The sequence below is a fragment of the Pantherophis guttatus genome, chromosome 12, assembly GCF_059756535.1.
Source record: "Pantherophis guttatus breed Tessera chromosome 12, ASM5975653v1, whole genome shotgun sequence".
NCBI lineage: Eukaryota > Metazoa > Chordata > Lepidosauria > Squamata > Colubridae > Pantherophis > Pantherophis guttatus.
This window is the reverse complement of record NC_142074.1, coordinates 10,956,142-10,972,488: the sequence shown is the minus strand read 5'-3', so window position 1 is coordinate 10,972,488 and position 16,347 is coordinate 10,956,142. Positions and strand designations below refer to the sequence as shown.

General features: G+C 41.3%; 1 protein-coding gene and 1 long non-coding RNA gene across 4 annotated transcripts in view; one reads left to right on the top strand and one right to left on the bottom strand.

Annotated features, from left to right (window-relative positions):
- Positions 1–13,214, bottom strand: part of LOC117675927 (uncharacterized) — a 59,278-nt gene extending 46,064 nt beyond the window's left edge. Inside the window, exons 1-2 of the long non-coding RNA XR_004594301.3 lie at positions 10,802–13,214; positions 8,464–8,627 (exon numbers count right to left, since the gene is read on the bottom strand). This is a non-coding gene — a long non-coding RNA (uncharacterized LOC117675927). The remainder of the gene's footprint in view (positions 1–8,463; positions 8,628–10,801) is intronic.
- A 2,000-nt stretch (positions 13,215–15,214) lies between these two features.
- Positions 15,215–16,347, top strand: part of BRWD3 (bromodomain and WD repeat domain containing 3) — a 57,043-nt gene continuing 55,910 nt past the window's right edge. For 2 of the 3 annotated variants that reach the window (XM_087877407.1, XM_034434991.3), the window contains exons 1-3: positions 15,218–15,762; positions 15,869–15,927; positions 16,053–16,082. In XM_087877407.1, the coding sequence (XP_087733533.1) occupies positions 15,732–15,762; positions 15,869–15,927; positions 16,053–16,082 (120 nt within the window). In that variant the 5' untranslated portion in view covers positions 15,218–15,731. Of the gene's footprint in view, positions 15,763–15,868; positions 15,928–16,052; positions 16,083–16,347 lie in introns of all 3 variants that reach the window. The other variant, XM_034434990.3, reaches the window with a different exon arrangement.

The following is a 16,347-nucleotide window of genomic DNA, read 5'->3' as shown; positions in this document are numbered from 1 at the left end:
ACTTAGCAGGTATATACAAAAGTATGAAGGCTATTGCTTAACTCATTGTAAGCCGCCCTGAGTCTCTGGAAAAGGGCGGCATATAAATCGAACCAATAAATAAATAAATAATACATGCTTGACAAAATAAATAAATAAAAAATAAATAAAAGATGTGCTGTTTATAGTTGGGGGCTAGAATGTCGAAGCTGGAAAGAGCAAGGAGAAAAACTTAATTGGACTTTAAGGCTCAGAAATGAAACAGGAGTACATTTTATTAGTTTCTGTCAATCCAATGCTAACATAGTCCTCCAAAACTAACATAATGTCTATACGCTGAAAAGGATCGCAATACTCTTTGCCGTATTGTTACATTTTTCATTAACAAACACACAAAATGTTTCATAAAGTTTTCCATGATACATTTACCCCACTGAAATGAAGTATTCATTTGGCAATTAAAAAAAGGAAACCCTCTTTACTTTGGCTGGATTCCTAATTGAAGCAATTGACAGAAGCAAGTTTGTTTTGTCTGGTTAGTGATTTTTTTTTTTTTTTTGTCAAGGCAACTGTTTCCTTAAGAAATTTCATTTGTGAAAATATAAAAGACATCTTTACATGGGAATATACACTGAGCCCAGCTCTGAAAAATAGCTAAAAAGTTCAATTGTGGTAGATGATATGAGAAAAAACAAGTGCTAGGAGGAAATCCAGAGGTGGAGCTCCTGCCTCACAATCAGGAAGTTGTGAGTTCGATCCTAGGTAGAGGCAGATGTAGGGTCTCCTGCTTGGGCAGGGGGCTGGGCTAGATGACCTGCAAGGTCCCTTCCAACTCTGTTAATCTGTTTTACTGTTTACAGGTGGCATGCTTAGGCTTTCCTCCTTGCTAAGGGACAAAGGGAAAGGAAGAAGCAGCAATTATTCTAGTTAACCAACAACAAAAAAATTCCTCATGAATCTTTTTTGGATCCTGCAAAAAATCCTCTTTTTCGGATCTTTCGGAAATCACTTTTTGGGGGGGGGGATCCTGCAAAAAATCCTTATCATACCATCTATCCCCCAAATCATTTTACTTTTAAATATTTTAAAGGACTACAGCAGGGCTGTCAAACTCATGGCCCGCGGGCCGGATGTGTCATGCGCTGGCCACGTCCATGCCCATGTTTAGTGAAGGGAGGAAAAGTCTCGATAGATCACATGATGATGCCATGATGATGTGAGTTTGACACCCCTGGACCAGGGGTGAAATCCAGGAGGTTCTGACGGGTTCTGGAGAACCGTTAGCGGAAATTTTGAGTAGTTTGGAGAACTGGCAAATACCACCTCTGGCTGGCCCCAGAGTGGGGTGGGAATGGAGATTTTGCAATATCCTTCCCCAGAAGTGGGGTGGGAATGGAGATTTTGCAGTATCCTTCCCCTGCCACAACCACCAAGCCACGCCCACCAAGCCACACCACACCACGCCCACCAAGCCACACCCACAGAACCAGTAGTAAAAAAAATTGGATTTCACCACTGCCCTGGACCAGTGGTGGGTTGCCCCCGGTTCGCACTGATTCTATAGAACTGGTAGTAAAACGGGCGGGAGGCTCCGCCCACCGACCCCGACGTCCTCAAAACGCTTCTGCGCATGCTCAGAAGCTTCTGCGTGAGCAAAGCAAGCGTGCGCGGCCCCGCTACAAACCAGTAGTAAAGGTAAGTAGAACCCACCTGGTTCTACCCTGGACTACAGGTAGTCCTCAAAGTACAACCTTTTGTTTACTGACTATTCAATGTAACAACAGCTCTGAAAAAAAGTGACTTATGACTGCTTTCCACACTTATGGACATAGGATCACAATTTGGATGCTTGGCAACTAGTTCATATTTATGACGGCTGCAGTGTCCTGGGGCCACGCGAACCCCTTTTGTGACCTTCTGACAAGCAAAACCAATGGGGGGGGGAAGCCAGATTCACTTAACAACCATGTTACTATCTTAACAACTGTAGTGATTCATTTAACAACTGTAGCAACTTTTGCTAACTGCAGTGATTCACTTAACAACTGTGGCAACAAAGGCAATAAAATGGGGCAAAATTCACTTAACCTGTCTCACTTAGCAACAGAAAGTTTGGGCTCAGTTGTGGTCATATGTCGAGGACTACCTGTACATATTACTGGTCAGATTTGCTATCTAGGCCGACTGGCTTGGCGGACTGGTGGAGGGGAGATGGGATGGTTCCATGTGAGCAGTAGGCTGTATGTGCGTGCACGCTCATCTGCCATTTGCATGGACCAGTTCCAAATGGGCCATGGCCTGTTAGTGGGCCACATCAGGGATTGGGGACCCTTGATCCTGTTGATGGATTTTGCTATCACCAAACTTCTGTGTAAATCCTGCTCTGCTTTACAGAAGAAACTGACATATTAACAGGCACATTCTAATACCCCATATTAGGAGATAGATCGGTTAGGCTTGATGCCTACAGATAAGAATAGATCACATGCTCGTCCTTCAAAGTGACTAACACACACACACCTCAGTTGAAGTATTTAACAGTTGTTATAAAAAATGACAATTATCTAAATCAAATCAAATCAATTATTCTAGAATTTTGAACTGGATATATACCTTGAGTGTTTTTATTTGTTCTGGTGTCTGGACTTTTGACTGTTAATAAACTTGATTTGATTTAGATACACCCCCCCCTTGAGTTTACACAGGACAAACTTTGCACAAAGGAATTTAAGGGATACACACGCTCAGGACTCAAAGACCAGATAATATCAGAGTATTTGAACCCATCTAGAATAGAATAGAATAGAATTTTATTGGCCAAGTGTGATTGGACACACAAGGAATTAGTCTTGGTGCATATGTTCTCAGTATACATAAAAAGAAAAGATACATTCGTCAAGAATCATAAGGTACAACACTTAATGATAGTCATAGGGTACAAATAAGCAATCAGGAAACAATATCAATATAAATTGTAAGGATACAAGCAACACTCCATGAAGAGATTGCTTTGAAAAAGTAGGGCTTCAACTGCATTTTTGAGGGAGAAATTATTGAGTTCACATACATCAAAAGGATTGAGACCATCTTGGAAGGTCTCAATAAACACAATGGGTTTTTAACACATTTTAACACATTACAATTGATAAGGTACTTGTAATCTCTCTAAAATGACAGCCGCATCTACATAACAGGTCTAGCTTTCTCTTCCCTCCCCAAAGTCCATACATCTGATGAACTGAGCGTCAGCTCAAAATTTATGCTTTTCAATGAAATGTTTTATTTATTTATTTATTTATTTATTTATTTATTTATTTATTTATTTGTTCAATTTATATGCCGCCCTTCTCCGGAGACTCAGGGCGGCTTACAACGTGTTAAGCAATAGCCTTCATACTTTTGTATATACCTGCTTAGTAGGGCTTTCGGGGGCCCCCCAAGCGGTGTTCTTTTTTATACAAAGTCAGCTTATTGCCTCCACAATCCAGGTCTTCATTTTACCTACCTCGAAAGGATGGAAGGCTGAGTCAACCTTGAGTTGGAAAATGCGCTACCAGACTCCTGATCTCAATCCAATTCCAAAATTCTCTACGGAACGTCTTGCTCCATAATATGACATTTTGCAGGAAACCGAATTCCGGCTCCTGTATTACTTTGTTTTATAATGAACTAGCTGGACGCCCGTGCTTCACTACGAAACTATGTGCTCGGGCTTGATAAATTGACACTTACAGCCTGAAACTTAATGTAGAATGTGTAACTCCGTAGCATCAGTGTGTGTTAATATAACGCAACTGGCAGTTGGAACAAAGGGGGAGTGGGAGCAGAATGTCCCAGCCCGCAGCATCCATCGGTATTCATCTGGCTAGCAGCCGGTCAGTGTGTGAGAGAGTTGAGGGGTGTTTGGAAACTCAAACAGTATTTGCTGTGTTAGCAAGAAGGAGACAGGAGGAGCTTGGCAGCTTAGCTCAAGTGTTCTGTATTAAAGCTGCTTCCTGTTGTGAAAGTAAAACTGAAAGTGAAACTCCTCTCCTCTGCTTGTGTTTTGCATTTGGAACAGATTTCTTTTCAGGTGGGGAGTAGAACTCATTAGCATCAGAGCATGTTAATAATAATATAGGAAATACTAATGCTCTGATGGTCATTTCAAAAAATCCTTTCTTAGTGAGCACCTAAAAGCCAAGGGGAACATACATGGCAAATTTCAAGTTTGTAGGCTTTAAAGTTCTGGAGATTTCATGATTAATGCGTGAGTGGTTTTCACTTTTATATATATATAGATTGCTATTGAAGATTGGTGGGTTTCTTGATGATTTGAAGAGCATAAGAGGACGCAGTCTAGAAAAGGAAGAATGAGAACTTTTATGTATACCAAATCACTCAAAAGTTCATTTGATCAATCAGGTTTATCTATTATCATCAAGAAGATATATAAAATCAAAAGAGGGAGAACTGAACATAATTATATTGAAAAACAGATATTTTTATATATGGGTGAAGGTTTTCTCTCTCAGCTTTTTATATGTTTTTGATTAACAGTATGTAAGCATTAGAATAGTATACTGACATTATTTGTAACTTACTGTTTCTTATGGTATTTGTTATATTACCATGAACTTTACTGCTTTGTCAATATAGAATTTTTTAACAAGAAAAACAAATATTCTACTAGAAATCTCTATTGATCTGATGAATTAAATATTAAATAATGAATAACTGGGGAACAAATTAGACATATAGGGGAAAAAAAACCTGGAGTTTACTCCAGACTTGATTCAGTCTCCCAACCTTTTGTTTGGGTTAGGTTTTGGACAGAGTATATGCATTCTTTTTCCACCAATGAACTATTTTACTTAGAGTAAAATACGCAATAGGTATTTGAAATCATGCAGAAAAAGACCAAAAAAGAATTAACAAATTTATTGCAATTCTGATTATGGCACGCCACCTAGAGGAAATATTCGACTGATGCAGATTGACAGATCAATGAAGCTCACAGCATTTTTCTAGAGTTCCTCGTTTTACAAAATAAGCGAGGATAACTGTGTTTTCAAGGCAAAGCAGGATGGCGCTTTTGAAATGCTGAGAGAGGGTCAGGGATCAGCAAAGAACAAATTAACAGAAGGAATGGCAAGGCTCTTACGACGACAAAAAATGTTCGATGGTACAGTTCAAGACACACACACAAGCAGTTTATAAAGAGATTTTTTTGGATGGTAGTTTTATACACAAAATAGAGGAGTGTGTGAAATAAATCACTTCTGGCCCAATAATGCAGGGGGGAAAAACCCACATCAGGTGTGGGGAGAAAACAAAAACAAAGAGACAGTAATGTAAGAGGTTCAAACCATTTCTACCAGGCCAACAAAACTTAACCATTTTTACAATGTTTTTCAGCCCCTGGAAAGTAGCAACAGCAAACTCACCAGCTACCTGGTGAACCATTGCACCGATCCTGTGGTTGTATTTTGACCCATAAGTTACAAGCTAGATGTGTCTGTTTTTTGAGTAATATACCAGACGCAGGTATTGTTTGTGTTTTTATTTTGATTTCTATGTTACAATGTAACATAGAAACAGACAAAATTGACAGCATAAATGCTACTTCTCTAAATATTATACATATTCATCTAATTTAAGACACATTTATTTATTTCTACCTCACCTTTAATTTTTTTTTTTATGTTCTTTCTGCGCCAATTCAGAAAGCTCAAACTGCTCAAGGAGCTGCTGATCCAGTTCTAGAGAGGAATTATTGAGTCTGTCATCTGCACCTCCATAACTGTCTGGTTTGGCTCTGCAACCCAACAAGACAGACACAGACTTCAGAGGATAATTAGAACTGCAGAAAAAACAATGGCTACCAACCTGCCTTCCATGGAGGACCTGTATTCTGCACGAGTCAAAAAGAGGGCTGTGAAAATATTTACAGACCCCTCACATCCTGGACATAAATTGTTTCAACTTCTATTCTCAAAAAGACACTATAGAGCACTGCACACCAGAACAACTAGACACAAGGACAGTTTTTTTCCGAACGCCATCACTCTGCTAAACAAATAATTCCTTTAACACTGTCAAACTATTCACTAAGTCTGCACTACTATTAATCTTCTCATCGTTCCCACCACCCATCTCCTTCCACTTATGCCTGTATGACTGTAACTTTGTTGCTTGCATCCTTACGATTTATATTGATATTGTTTCCTGATTGCTTATTTGTACCCTATGACTATCATTAAGTGTTGTAGCTTATGATTCTTGACGAATGTATCTTTTCTTTTTATGTACACTGAGAGCATATGCACCAAGGCAAATTCCTTGTGTGTCCAATCACACTTGGCCAATAAAGAATTCTCTTCTCTTCTCTTCTCTTCTCTTCTCTTCTCTTCTTTTCTCTTCTCTTCTATAAATAACTCAAGACAGTGAACACACACAATACTCCTTCTTCCTCCTACTTTCCTCATAACAATCCCGTAAGGTGAGTTGGGTTGAGAGAATAACCAGCCCCCAAAATATCCTATTTTCTACTATTTTCTGGCTTTGATTGTTAAGCCTCAACAAATGCTTGATAAAACTGTATCCATAGATATCATGAAAGTTTACTAACTTCTTTCTAACCTCCCACTTAGATACTCCTTAATTTCTGCTTCCTTCAAGGTCCTCTCACTGGTTTGCAGCATGCTGTTAATATTTTTTTTTTAAAAATCAGCTATAGCAAAGGAGCTGATAGGTTCTAAGAAAGGTACTAATAAACACCCAGATGAGCATAGATTAACATCAAGATTAACATCAGACCAACAATCAAGAAGTAAAGAATACCCCAATCAAGGAACTGCCAAACTTAACAGTAAACAGCCCAATCAAAGAACTGCCAAGATCACTCCCATTAACACTGTATTGGAAGAAATATCCATCTGGGTTCGGTTCCAAAAGGGAAGAAAGACACTGGAAACATGGAGGCTGATTGGAAAGATGGTTTAATGGAGCAGAACCATTAAGCACATGGTCCTGGTGTAGCTGAACACATGGAGTGGAAAGTGAGTGTTATTTATACCCTCTCTTGGCTTTGAACTTGAGCTTCCTGTTCCTGTGGCAAGGGCATGTATCCTATTGGCTGTTGTCAGACTCCCATGGGGCCATGTGGGATCATGTTTGTCTGAGTCAAGTTTGGTGTAAATGTGCTGGGTGATGCAATGAAGGGGCATTGGGCAATTCCTATTGTGACTGAGGGCTAATCCTATCTTTGTTGGATATTTGCTATGAATAGACCTAGACATCTCTTTATCTCTTAAGTTCTGACGTCTGCTGTGGGCTATTGAGGAGGGTGGGGGCTATTAAGAGGGCTTCCTGCCTCAAAAAACATGTTTCTCCATTTCTCATTCATGGAAATATAATATTCTGCCTTTTTAATATTTCCTAGAATATTTCATTCTTCTAGGAGGGTAGTAGGTGGGTGCTAACTTTCTACAACCAACAGGACAAACCACTGGAATATATATTGAGAGCAAATCCCACTCCCTAATAGCACTGATGATGTTACCTAGTCTGGTTAATGAAATGTCTGCAAGAAAACAACCAAACTCAGAGACCATCAAAGACCTCTCCAAGAGAGGTGTCATCAGTCTCTATTTTATACGCAACACATTAGAGACAGTAGCAAAATAAAAACAAAACATATCAGAGTTTTGTTGCTGACTCTAAATACAGGTAGTCCTCAACTTACAACCACAATTAAGCCCAAACTTTCTGTTGTTAAATGAGACATTTGTTAAGTGAGTTTTGCTCCATTCCATGATTTTTCTTGCCAGAGTTGTTAAGTGAATCACCGCAGCTGATGAGTTAGTTACCTGGTTGTTAAGTGAATCCAGCTTCCCCACTGACTTTGCTTGTCAAAAGGTCGCAAAAGGGGATTGTATGACGGTCATAAGTATGGTCATAAGTATGAACCAGTTGCCAAGCATCTGAATTTTGATCACGCGATCCTACAAAGGTTGTTAACTGTGAAAAATGGTCATAAGTCACTTTTTTTCAGTGCCGTTGTAACTTTGAATGGTCACTAAATGAACTGTTGCAAGTCAAGGACTACCTGTCCTGTATGCAACACACTTTGGGGATGCTAATAATTGCTCCTGACCAACAGGAGGCACTACATATCTAGCTTCCTATTTAGTGGGATTCAACAAGCACAGATGTGCAAACTCCACCAGGATTTGAATTCAAGGTCCTTTGCGCTTAGCATAACTATCAGATTTGTTAAACTACATCAGCCCTCTCTAATGGGTAAGGAATTGCAACGACTGAGGCCTAGTCACATAAAAGGCCCAGTAGCTCACTCAATGTAGCCACTGTCACACCTACATTTTATATCAAATAGTGATTTATACAGTACAGATAGTCCTCGACTTATGATCACAATTGAGGTCCAAAATTTCTGTTGCTAAGTGAAACAGCTGTTAAGTGAATTTTGCCCCATTTTATTACCTTTGTTGCCACAGTTGTTAAGTGAGTTTCCCCATTGATTTTGGTTGTCAGAAGGTCACAAAAGGAGACCACAAGACCCGGGGATACTGCAATCATCATCAATATGAGTCAATCGCCAAGCATCTGAATTTTGGTCACGTGACGTTGGAGATGCTATAACAGTCCTAAGGGTGAAATTCAACCATAAGTCATTTTTTTTCAGTGCCATTGTAACTTCAAACAGTCATTAAATGAACTGCTGTACATCAAGGGCTATCTGCATTCTATAAAATTATTCCTACCCAATGTTATATTTAAAATATCCATTTAAAAGTTAGGTAATAAAAAAATATAAAAGAACACAATACAATCAGGAAATAAGGCTGCTTTTAGTGTACAATACTGTACTGCATTTTAAGGATATGTGTCAGCGAGTGAACAGCTGTTTCGAGAAAACTATGTACCATCAGAGATACGTGCAGCAGAGAGACAGAATTAGCTGGGGGATACTGTTATATGGGATGCCAAACCAGGATTTATTTAATGTAGTTTGGAAAATATCCCATGGTATGCTGCTTTGGGAATTTAACTCTTTTATCAGGTTAACAAAGCTCGGAGGAAGGCAAGGTTAAGCTACCTAATAAGTTGCAGATGAGAAAGATTAGGAAGGCAGCAAAATAAAATAATGTGTGTGTCAGAAGGTGAGTCACTCCTTCTCCTGGCCACTCCTTAAATACTTCCTTATGAGGGTGGAGGAGAAGTTGCACTGCTTGTTTCTTAACACAAGTGCAGGCATAATTTCCGGAAATGATGATCATCTCAAAAGCAAAGCCATATTCTACACATGACTTCAGTATGGCTTATGTGTATCCTGACACTTAAACTGCCCTAAAACATATAGACATTAAAGTCTGTAATTTAAATAATAACCTTGAAGATAACTTAGAATCAGACTCAGTTCCTAAATGGCCGCACCTATGCAGTTTTCAAGGCAGTGTTACAAAAACGATTTGTCACTGTTTCTTCCAGATTTCTGTCTAGCTTACAATCCTAGGATTTCCCAGCTAGTCAAAATGTACCATCCAACTACTAATGGGGGCTGACCTTGTTTAACTTTCAAAGATCAGCCAAGGCTGGCTTAGTGCTGCCATCTGCTGAGAAAATAATGACCTTGCTTTATATATATATATATAATGTAATATAATAATATATATTATTTTTCACGTTTTTGAAGCACCTATCTCTCTAAAAGAGAGAGTCTTTGATATTTAATATAATATAAAATACCTTAAGGCAGTGTTTCTCAACCTTGGCAATTTTAAGCTGTGTGGACTTTTAACTCCCAGCATGGCTGGCTGGGGCATTCTGGGAGTTGTAGTTCGCACAGCTGCCAAAGTCGAGAAACACTGCCTTTCCAAGTATATGATCTATTTTAGTTTTATTAATTGTATTTTTACAAATCTGAAAGGAACTGACTGAACAATAGCTTCAACCTTCCCAAACCAACATTTTGGAAAACCCTGATCAAACGAATATTCACAGAACAACACGGATGCTGCGTTGAACTCTACAAATATTCGTGCCTTTTGTTTTCAGATAGTAACCCACTATCCTTTTGGTATCCCAAAAGAGTAATCATTTATACATTCTTCATCAATATAAATTTCTTTCCCTCTTGACAAAAAAGTGGCTATAAACTCGCTTTGTATACCAGTGCTGCCCAGAGTTGCTTGATAGTGAGATGGGCAGCACATAAATTTAATAAATAAATGGGGGAAAAAATTGGCAATGTCACAGGGCTGTCTTGTACAGAAGTGCATAATAGGTAAATGATCATCTATATTTCAATTAAACTTGTAACTTTTAGCCTCTTTGTGCTACTATAAACAATAACTTTCTTAGGATACCCCCCTTACAACATGTCAATAAATTTAAACTGAATATTTCCTCCCCACCCTCTGTTTCTAGAATAAAATAATCAGTTATCCGCACCAAATACTTCAGGAGTTGAAAGTAAATAACTGCTGTTTATTTGTTTATACACAATGATAATACGTTTCTGATAGTTCAGTCCCAACAGCAAAGTCTCAAAATATTTTGAAAATAATTCCTTTCTCACTATGTCATGGCAGATAACCAATGTTCCCTTACTATTTCTCCCCATAAATAAATACGTTCTTATTTATTTTAAAGGATTTCTACAACTGTCTGTCTCACACACCTGACTCTGGGCATCTTACACCATTAAAAACAATAAAAACACAATAATAATGACCTCCAAGGTCCCTTCTTTCTCTATTCAGATTGATATAGAAAAATATAAAAAAGAGAACAGCTGGAAAAAAGTTTATAAAGTTACCTTCTGTCATTCAACATAGCTGAGCAATGGGTTTTGTCCCACACGTGGGACCCAGGTCTGCTCGGAGAGCCACGACTTCAGGGCCTTAAGGAAGCCCAACAAGGATTGAGCCAATCTGATCTCTGGAGGGAGAACATTCTAGATGCAAGCAGGGAGAGATGACCCTGTAAGCAAGCTAGGTTTTTCTTCGCTTGCAAATTGTAATGGTATACAACAGAATAACAGTTATTAGGCACCTTGAAGGTCTTCTAGTCCAACCCCCTGCTCCAGAGAAGAGCCTATACCAGTGTTGGTGAACTTTTTTGGCACCGATTGTCCAAACCGGAACATGTGTGCATGTGTGTGCATGCATGCGTGAGCCGGAAACCCGAAGAACAGCTGGCCAGCACGCACATGCCTGTTTTTGGTCGTTTTGGGGCCGTTTTCAGGCTGTATTTCAGGACAAAAATGACCTGAAAATGGCCCCCAAAACGACCTGAAAACAGCCCCAAAAATGGCCTAAAAACAGCCTGAAAAATAGCCAGAAAATGGCCCCAAAATGGCCTGTTTTTAAGCTGTTTTTCAGGCCGTTTTTGGGCTGTTTTCTGCTGCTCCAGTGCCCACAAAGACCAGCTGGCTGGCATGCATGTGCAAGCTGGAAATCAGAAGAGCAACTGGGCAACGGCATGCGTGCCCACAGAGAGGGCTCTGCATGCCACCCCTGGCACGCATGCCATAGGTTCGCCATCACAGGCCTATACCATTTCAGACAAGTGACTGTCCAGTCTCTTCTTAAAAACCTCCAGTGTTGGAGCACCCACAACTTCTGGAGGCGAACCATTCCACTGATTCATTGTTCTAACTGTCAGGAAATTTCTCCTGAGTTCCAGGTTGATTCTCTCCTTCAGAACCAACCTAGATCTAAGGAAACCGCCACATGGCAAGATTCTGTCAATGTAGCTTTACAGTAAAGCAGAATTAGCTCATCTGGTTGTGATTCCTATCTGGTTCTCAACCTAGAACTATGGGAAAGACCTTGGGAGATTAAGACAAGAGGCACTGCCAGGGGAATGGTCAGATAAGGGACAGCATAGCCCGCTGCTAGATAATGGGAGGGGCAAGAGGATCAGAAGGCACCTTCCCTAGTTTCTAAATTTCAATTCCCCTTTGTAGTGGTGTGTGGGAATGGCCTTGGAAGACAAAGCAAAGAGATACAGTCAAGGGAACAATCAGATAAGAGATAGCATAGCTGTCATCTCTTACAGTAGCCTAAAGTTGGATAACTGGCAGGGCAAGGGGTTTAAAAGGGACCCTCCCTAGTTTCTTGGGCTGTAAAGGAAATGGGGGGGGGAGAAGAAAACTGTACTTTCAGATTTGCAAGATTCTGTCAATATATAGCTTTACAATAATGTAATGCTCATGGGGTTGTGATTCCTATCTTGGTTTAGGAAGGCCGAAACAAAGTTATTCCCCGAAAAGTTACTAAGCTTAACACAGAGATTGGTGAACCCTTCACCTTTTTTTACAGAAAGGACCACAAGAATACAGGAGGTTCTTCTTGGGTGCCTATCAAAAGCACAAAACAATGACCCAATGAATTATAATTTCAATCATAGCAAAATCCATTTGGTATAGCCCCAGGAAAAATAAACACAAACTCCCGTTGACCTCTATTGGGGTGATAATTCTCCAAAGTATTTGGGCAGCAAAATGGAATGGTTTGCTTCTGTTTTGTTTTTTTGTTTTTTTTTTGGTGTGTGTGTGTGTGTGTGGGGAGGGACATTTTACTGCTTCCTGAACCCAGAACGGTATTTCTTCCAACACTACACCAGACAACTGCTTAGAGATTTTCTAAAGAGTGTGTATCCAAATACTAGGCAGGTTCCTTGTACATACATATATTTTGGGTGTCCGCATGGTAGTACACAAACTTTGAGATGTATACAGAATATATAGGCACAGAAATGTGTCTTCATGTATACTTTTTCTCAGTCCAACCCATCTCACAGAACTTTTGTTGTTATTGTGGGGAAAACAAGGCAGGAATATCTGGCATGTTCACTACCTTGAGTTATATATAAATAGTAAAAAGGCAGGATAATAACTGTAATCATCTTCCCCTTCCCAGCTTTCTGGATTGGAGTAGCATAGAACCCCTAGTAAATAAATTAAGATGTGCATATGCACACAGAGAAATACAGTATGTGTATGTATGTATGTGTCTGTGTGTGCGTGTGTTTATTACATTTATATACAGGGTCCTTCTTGTTTTCTGAGCTTGGTTGTCTTCTTATTGACGTTTCATTACTAAGACTAGATAACATCATCAATACTCAAACTAGATAACATCATCAATACTAGGGTTTGCTCTCTGCTTATATACAAAGGGCAATCAGAACTGTTTATGTTGAATATAAGCAGAGAGCTTAAATTCTCACCTCTAGTACTGATAACGTTCCCCAGTTGGGTAATGAAATGTCCGCAAGAAAACAACCAAGCTCAGAGAACACAAAGGATCCCTCATTTCAACCTTGAGCTATTGATATGTTGCTTTATTGGTACACTTACCGTATATGCCTCCAATTCCGAGTAACTCCAGGCTGTTATTTATTTATTATTTTATTATTTATTTATTTACTAGCACTTCTATGCTGCTGCAGTCCAGTGGGAGATATCCATAACTATATCCCTATCTACCCTGTTTCCTCCAAAATAAGACATCCCCTGATAATAAGCCTAATCGGGCTTTTGAGCGCATGGCAATAAGGCCAAGCACTTATTTCAGGGTTCAAAAAAAATATAAGAAAGGCTCTTATTTTCGGGGAAACATGGGTATATGTATGTATATACATGTTTGTTCGTTTGCTTGTTTACTTACATACTAGCATTTCTATGCTGCTGCAGTCTAGTGGGAGACATCCCTCACTATAGCCCTATCTATATATGTATTTGTGTATATATAGAACATATGTGTTTGTATGTAAGATACGTTTATGTGTATGTGTAGATATTTTTCTGTATGTATTTGTGTGTGTACAGTTGTGTATGTGTTTATATACATATATCATGTTTTTACACGTGCAGTATATAGAATACTTCACAATCTCTGGACCCACACCACCTGGAAATGGAGCAGCCTTAGGAGGGGACTAAATCAGAAGGGGGCAAACAGAGACAAAATAATAATAATAGTAATAATTCACATTTAATATGTGAATGCAGCAAAATCGCACAAACTGATTACAAAGCTAGACACGACCGAGTTGCTAAATTAGTCCACTGGTCATGATGTAAAAAATACGACTTTCCTGTATCCAAAAAGTCATGGGAACATAAAGTGGAAAAAGTTATAGAAAATGAGAAGGTGAAGATCTTGTGGGACTTTCGAATACAGACGGATCGTCACTTGGAACACAACACGCCAGATATCACAGTTGTCGAAAACCGAAACGTACAATTTATTGACATCGCGGTACCAGGAGGTGCCAGTCGAAGAAAAAGAACTGGAAAAAATCATGAAATATCGCGACCTGGCCATCGCAACTACAGGGCTATGAATGAAACATGTCACAGTGATACCCATTGTCATCGGGGCACTTGGTACCATGTCCAAGAATTTTATAACATACATCAGCAAATTGCATCTTCCTGCAATAACACCAGCGGAACTGCAAAAAACTGGGCTACTCGGAACATCGTACATCTTAAGAAGGTACTTGGTTGATACCTAGGACACTGGCAGCAACCCGTATCAACCATTAGCACCAGTCAATGATGTTTGTGATGCATTTTTGAATGTCCAGCTGACTGAGTTTCATGTTTAATGAATAAAAAAGAATAAATGATAATGATGATGATAAATAATAATAATAATAATAATAATAATAATAATAATAATAATAATGTACTTGGTTGATACCTAGGACGCTGGCAGCAACCCGTATTAACCATTAGCACCAGTCAATGGCATTTGTGACGCATTTTTAAATGTCCAGTTGACTGAGTTTCATGTTTAATGAATAAAAGAGAATAATAATAATAATAATAATAATAATAATAATAATAATAATAATGATGATGATGATGATGATGATGATGATGATGATCTACTTGGTTGATACCTAGGACGCTGGCAGCAACCCTTATCAACCATTAGCACCCATCAATGATATTTGTGACACATTTTTGAATGTCCAGCTGACTGAGTTTCATGTTTAATAAGAGAATAAATAATAATAACAACAACAACAATAATAATATTTAAAAAAAATTAAAATCCAATTCCCCCCCATACATTTATCATCCTGAGGGAAGAGGCCAAATGGGGGGCGGGTCTCGAGCTTTTTCCTCCTGCCCCGGCCTACCTCACCGGGCTGTTGTGAGAGGGATGGAGACCGCCACCGCCCTTGGGCGTCCCTCCCTCCCACCCTCCCTGTCAGGCCAGGGCAGGGCAAGGCTGGGCAGGGCCGCGGCGCGAGCGTGGCTGGGGCGCAGGCCGCGGCCTCTTTCCCCGCCTCTTCCGAGAGCGGCCTGCCCGCCCGTCAGGCTTCGCCCGCCAGGCCCGCTCGTCGCCCCCGCGCGGCCGGAGGCTCCCCGAGGCTCCTCCGCCCGAGAGCCCCGCCGGCTCTCCCTCACGACGACGCCGACGACGCTTCTTCTGCTTCTTCTTCTTCCTCCTCCTCTTCCCGCAGCCGGTGGGAGCGCGTCGCCGGGCGGCCCGTCCCGCGGCCAGCGGAGCTCCATGGGGCCGGCGGCGCGGCGGCGGCGGAGGGCGAAAGCGGCCGCCCAGACTCCTCGCCCCCCTCGCCGGCGGCGGCCGTGAGAGAGAGAGAGCGAGCGAGAGAAGAGACCGAGGCAGAGAGACAGAGAAGCGCCGCCCGCTTCGGACCCTCCACCGCCGCCGCCGCCGCCGCCCCTCCTGACGGGCCTGCGGCTCCGGGCTGGCCGGAGGATGGCGGGGGCTCCGACCCAGCTGGAAGCCGGTGAGGAGGGAGGAAAGGGGGCTGGCTGGTTGGTCTGTGTGTGGGGGGCAGTTGGGGGGATCTTTGGGTCTTGGCTGGCCTTCTCTGACCGCCTCTTCGCCCGCAGAGCTCTACTACCTGATCGCCCGCTTCCTCCAGTCGGGACCTTGCAAGAAATCGGCCCAGGTGAGGGGTCCCGGGGGGTGGGGGATGGGGGGGAAGGAAAAGAATGGGGTGCCAATTGGGGCTGGGGTCGCGGACACCCCCCCTCTCCTCACCCCTTTGTCTCACTCTCTTTCTCCTCTCCGCAGGTGCTGGTGGCCGAGCTGGAGGAGCACCAGGTAAGGGAGGCTAAAAATGGGGGTGGGGGTGGGGAGGGGTCTCCCCTCCCCAAGGAGTGCCTCCTTGTAAAGGAAGGGGGGGTCGTCCTGATGTGGGACCCTCGGCTTAAAGCTAATGGGGGAGTCATCCCCCTTGGGATTCATCCAGATGCGGGACCCCTGAGGTCGTGTTTTATTCCTAATGGGAAGGGTCCCAAATCCACGAAAGGACCTCCTTTTTCTCTCTTTCTTCTTCTTCTTCTTCTTCTTCTTCTTCTTCTTCTTC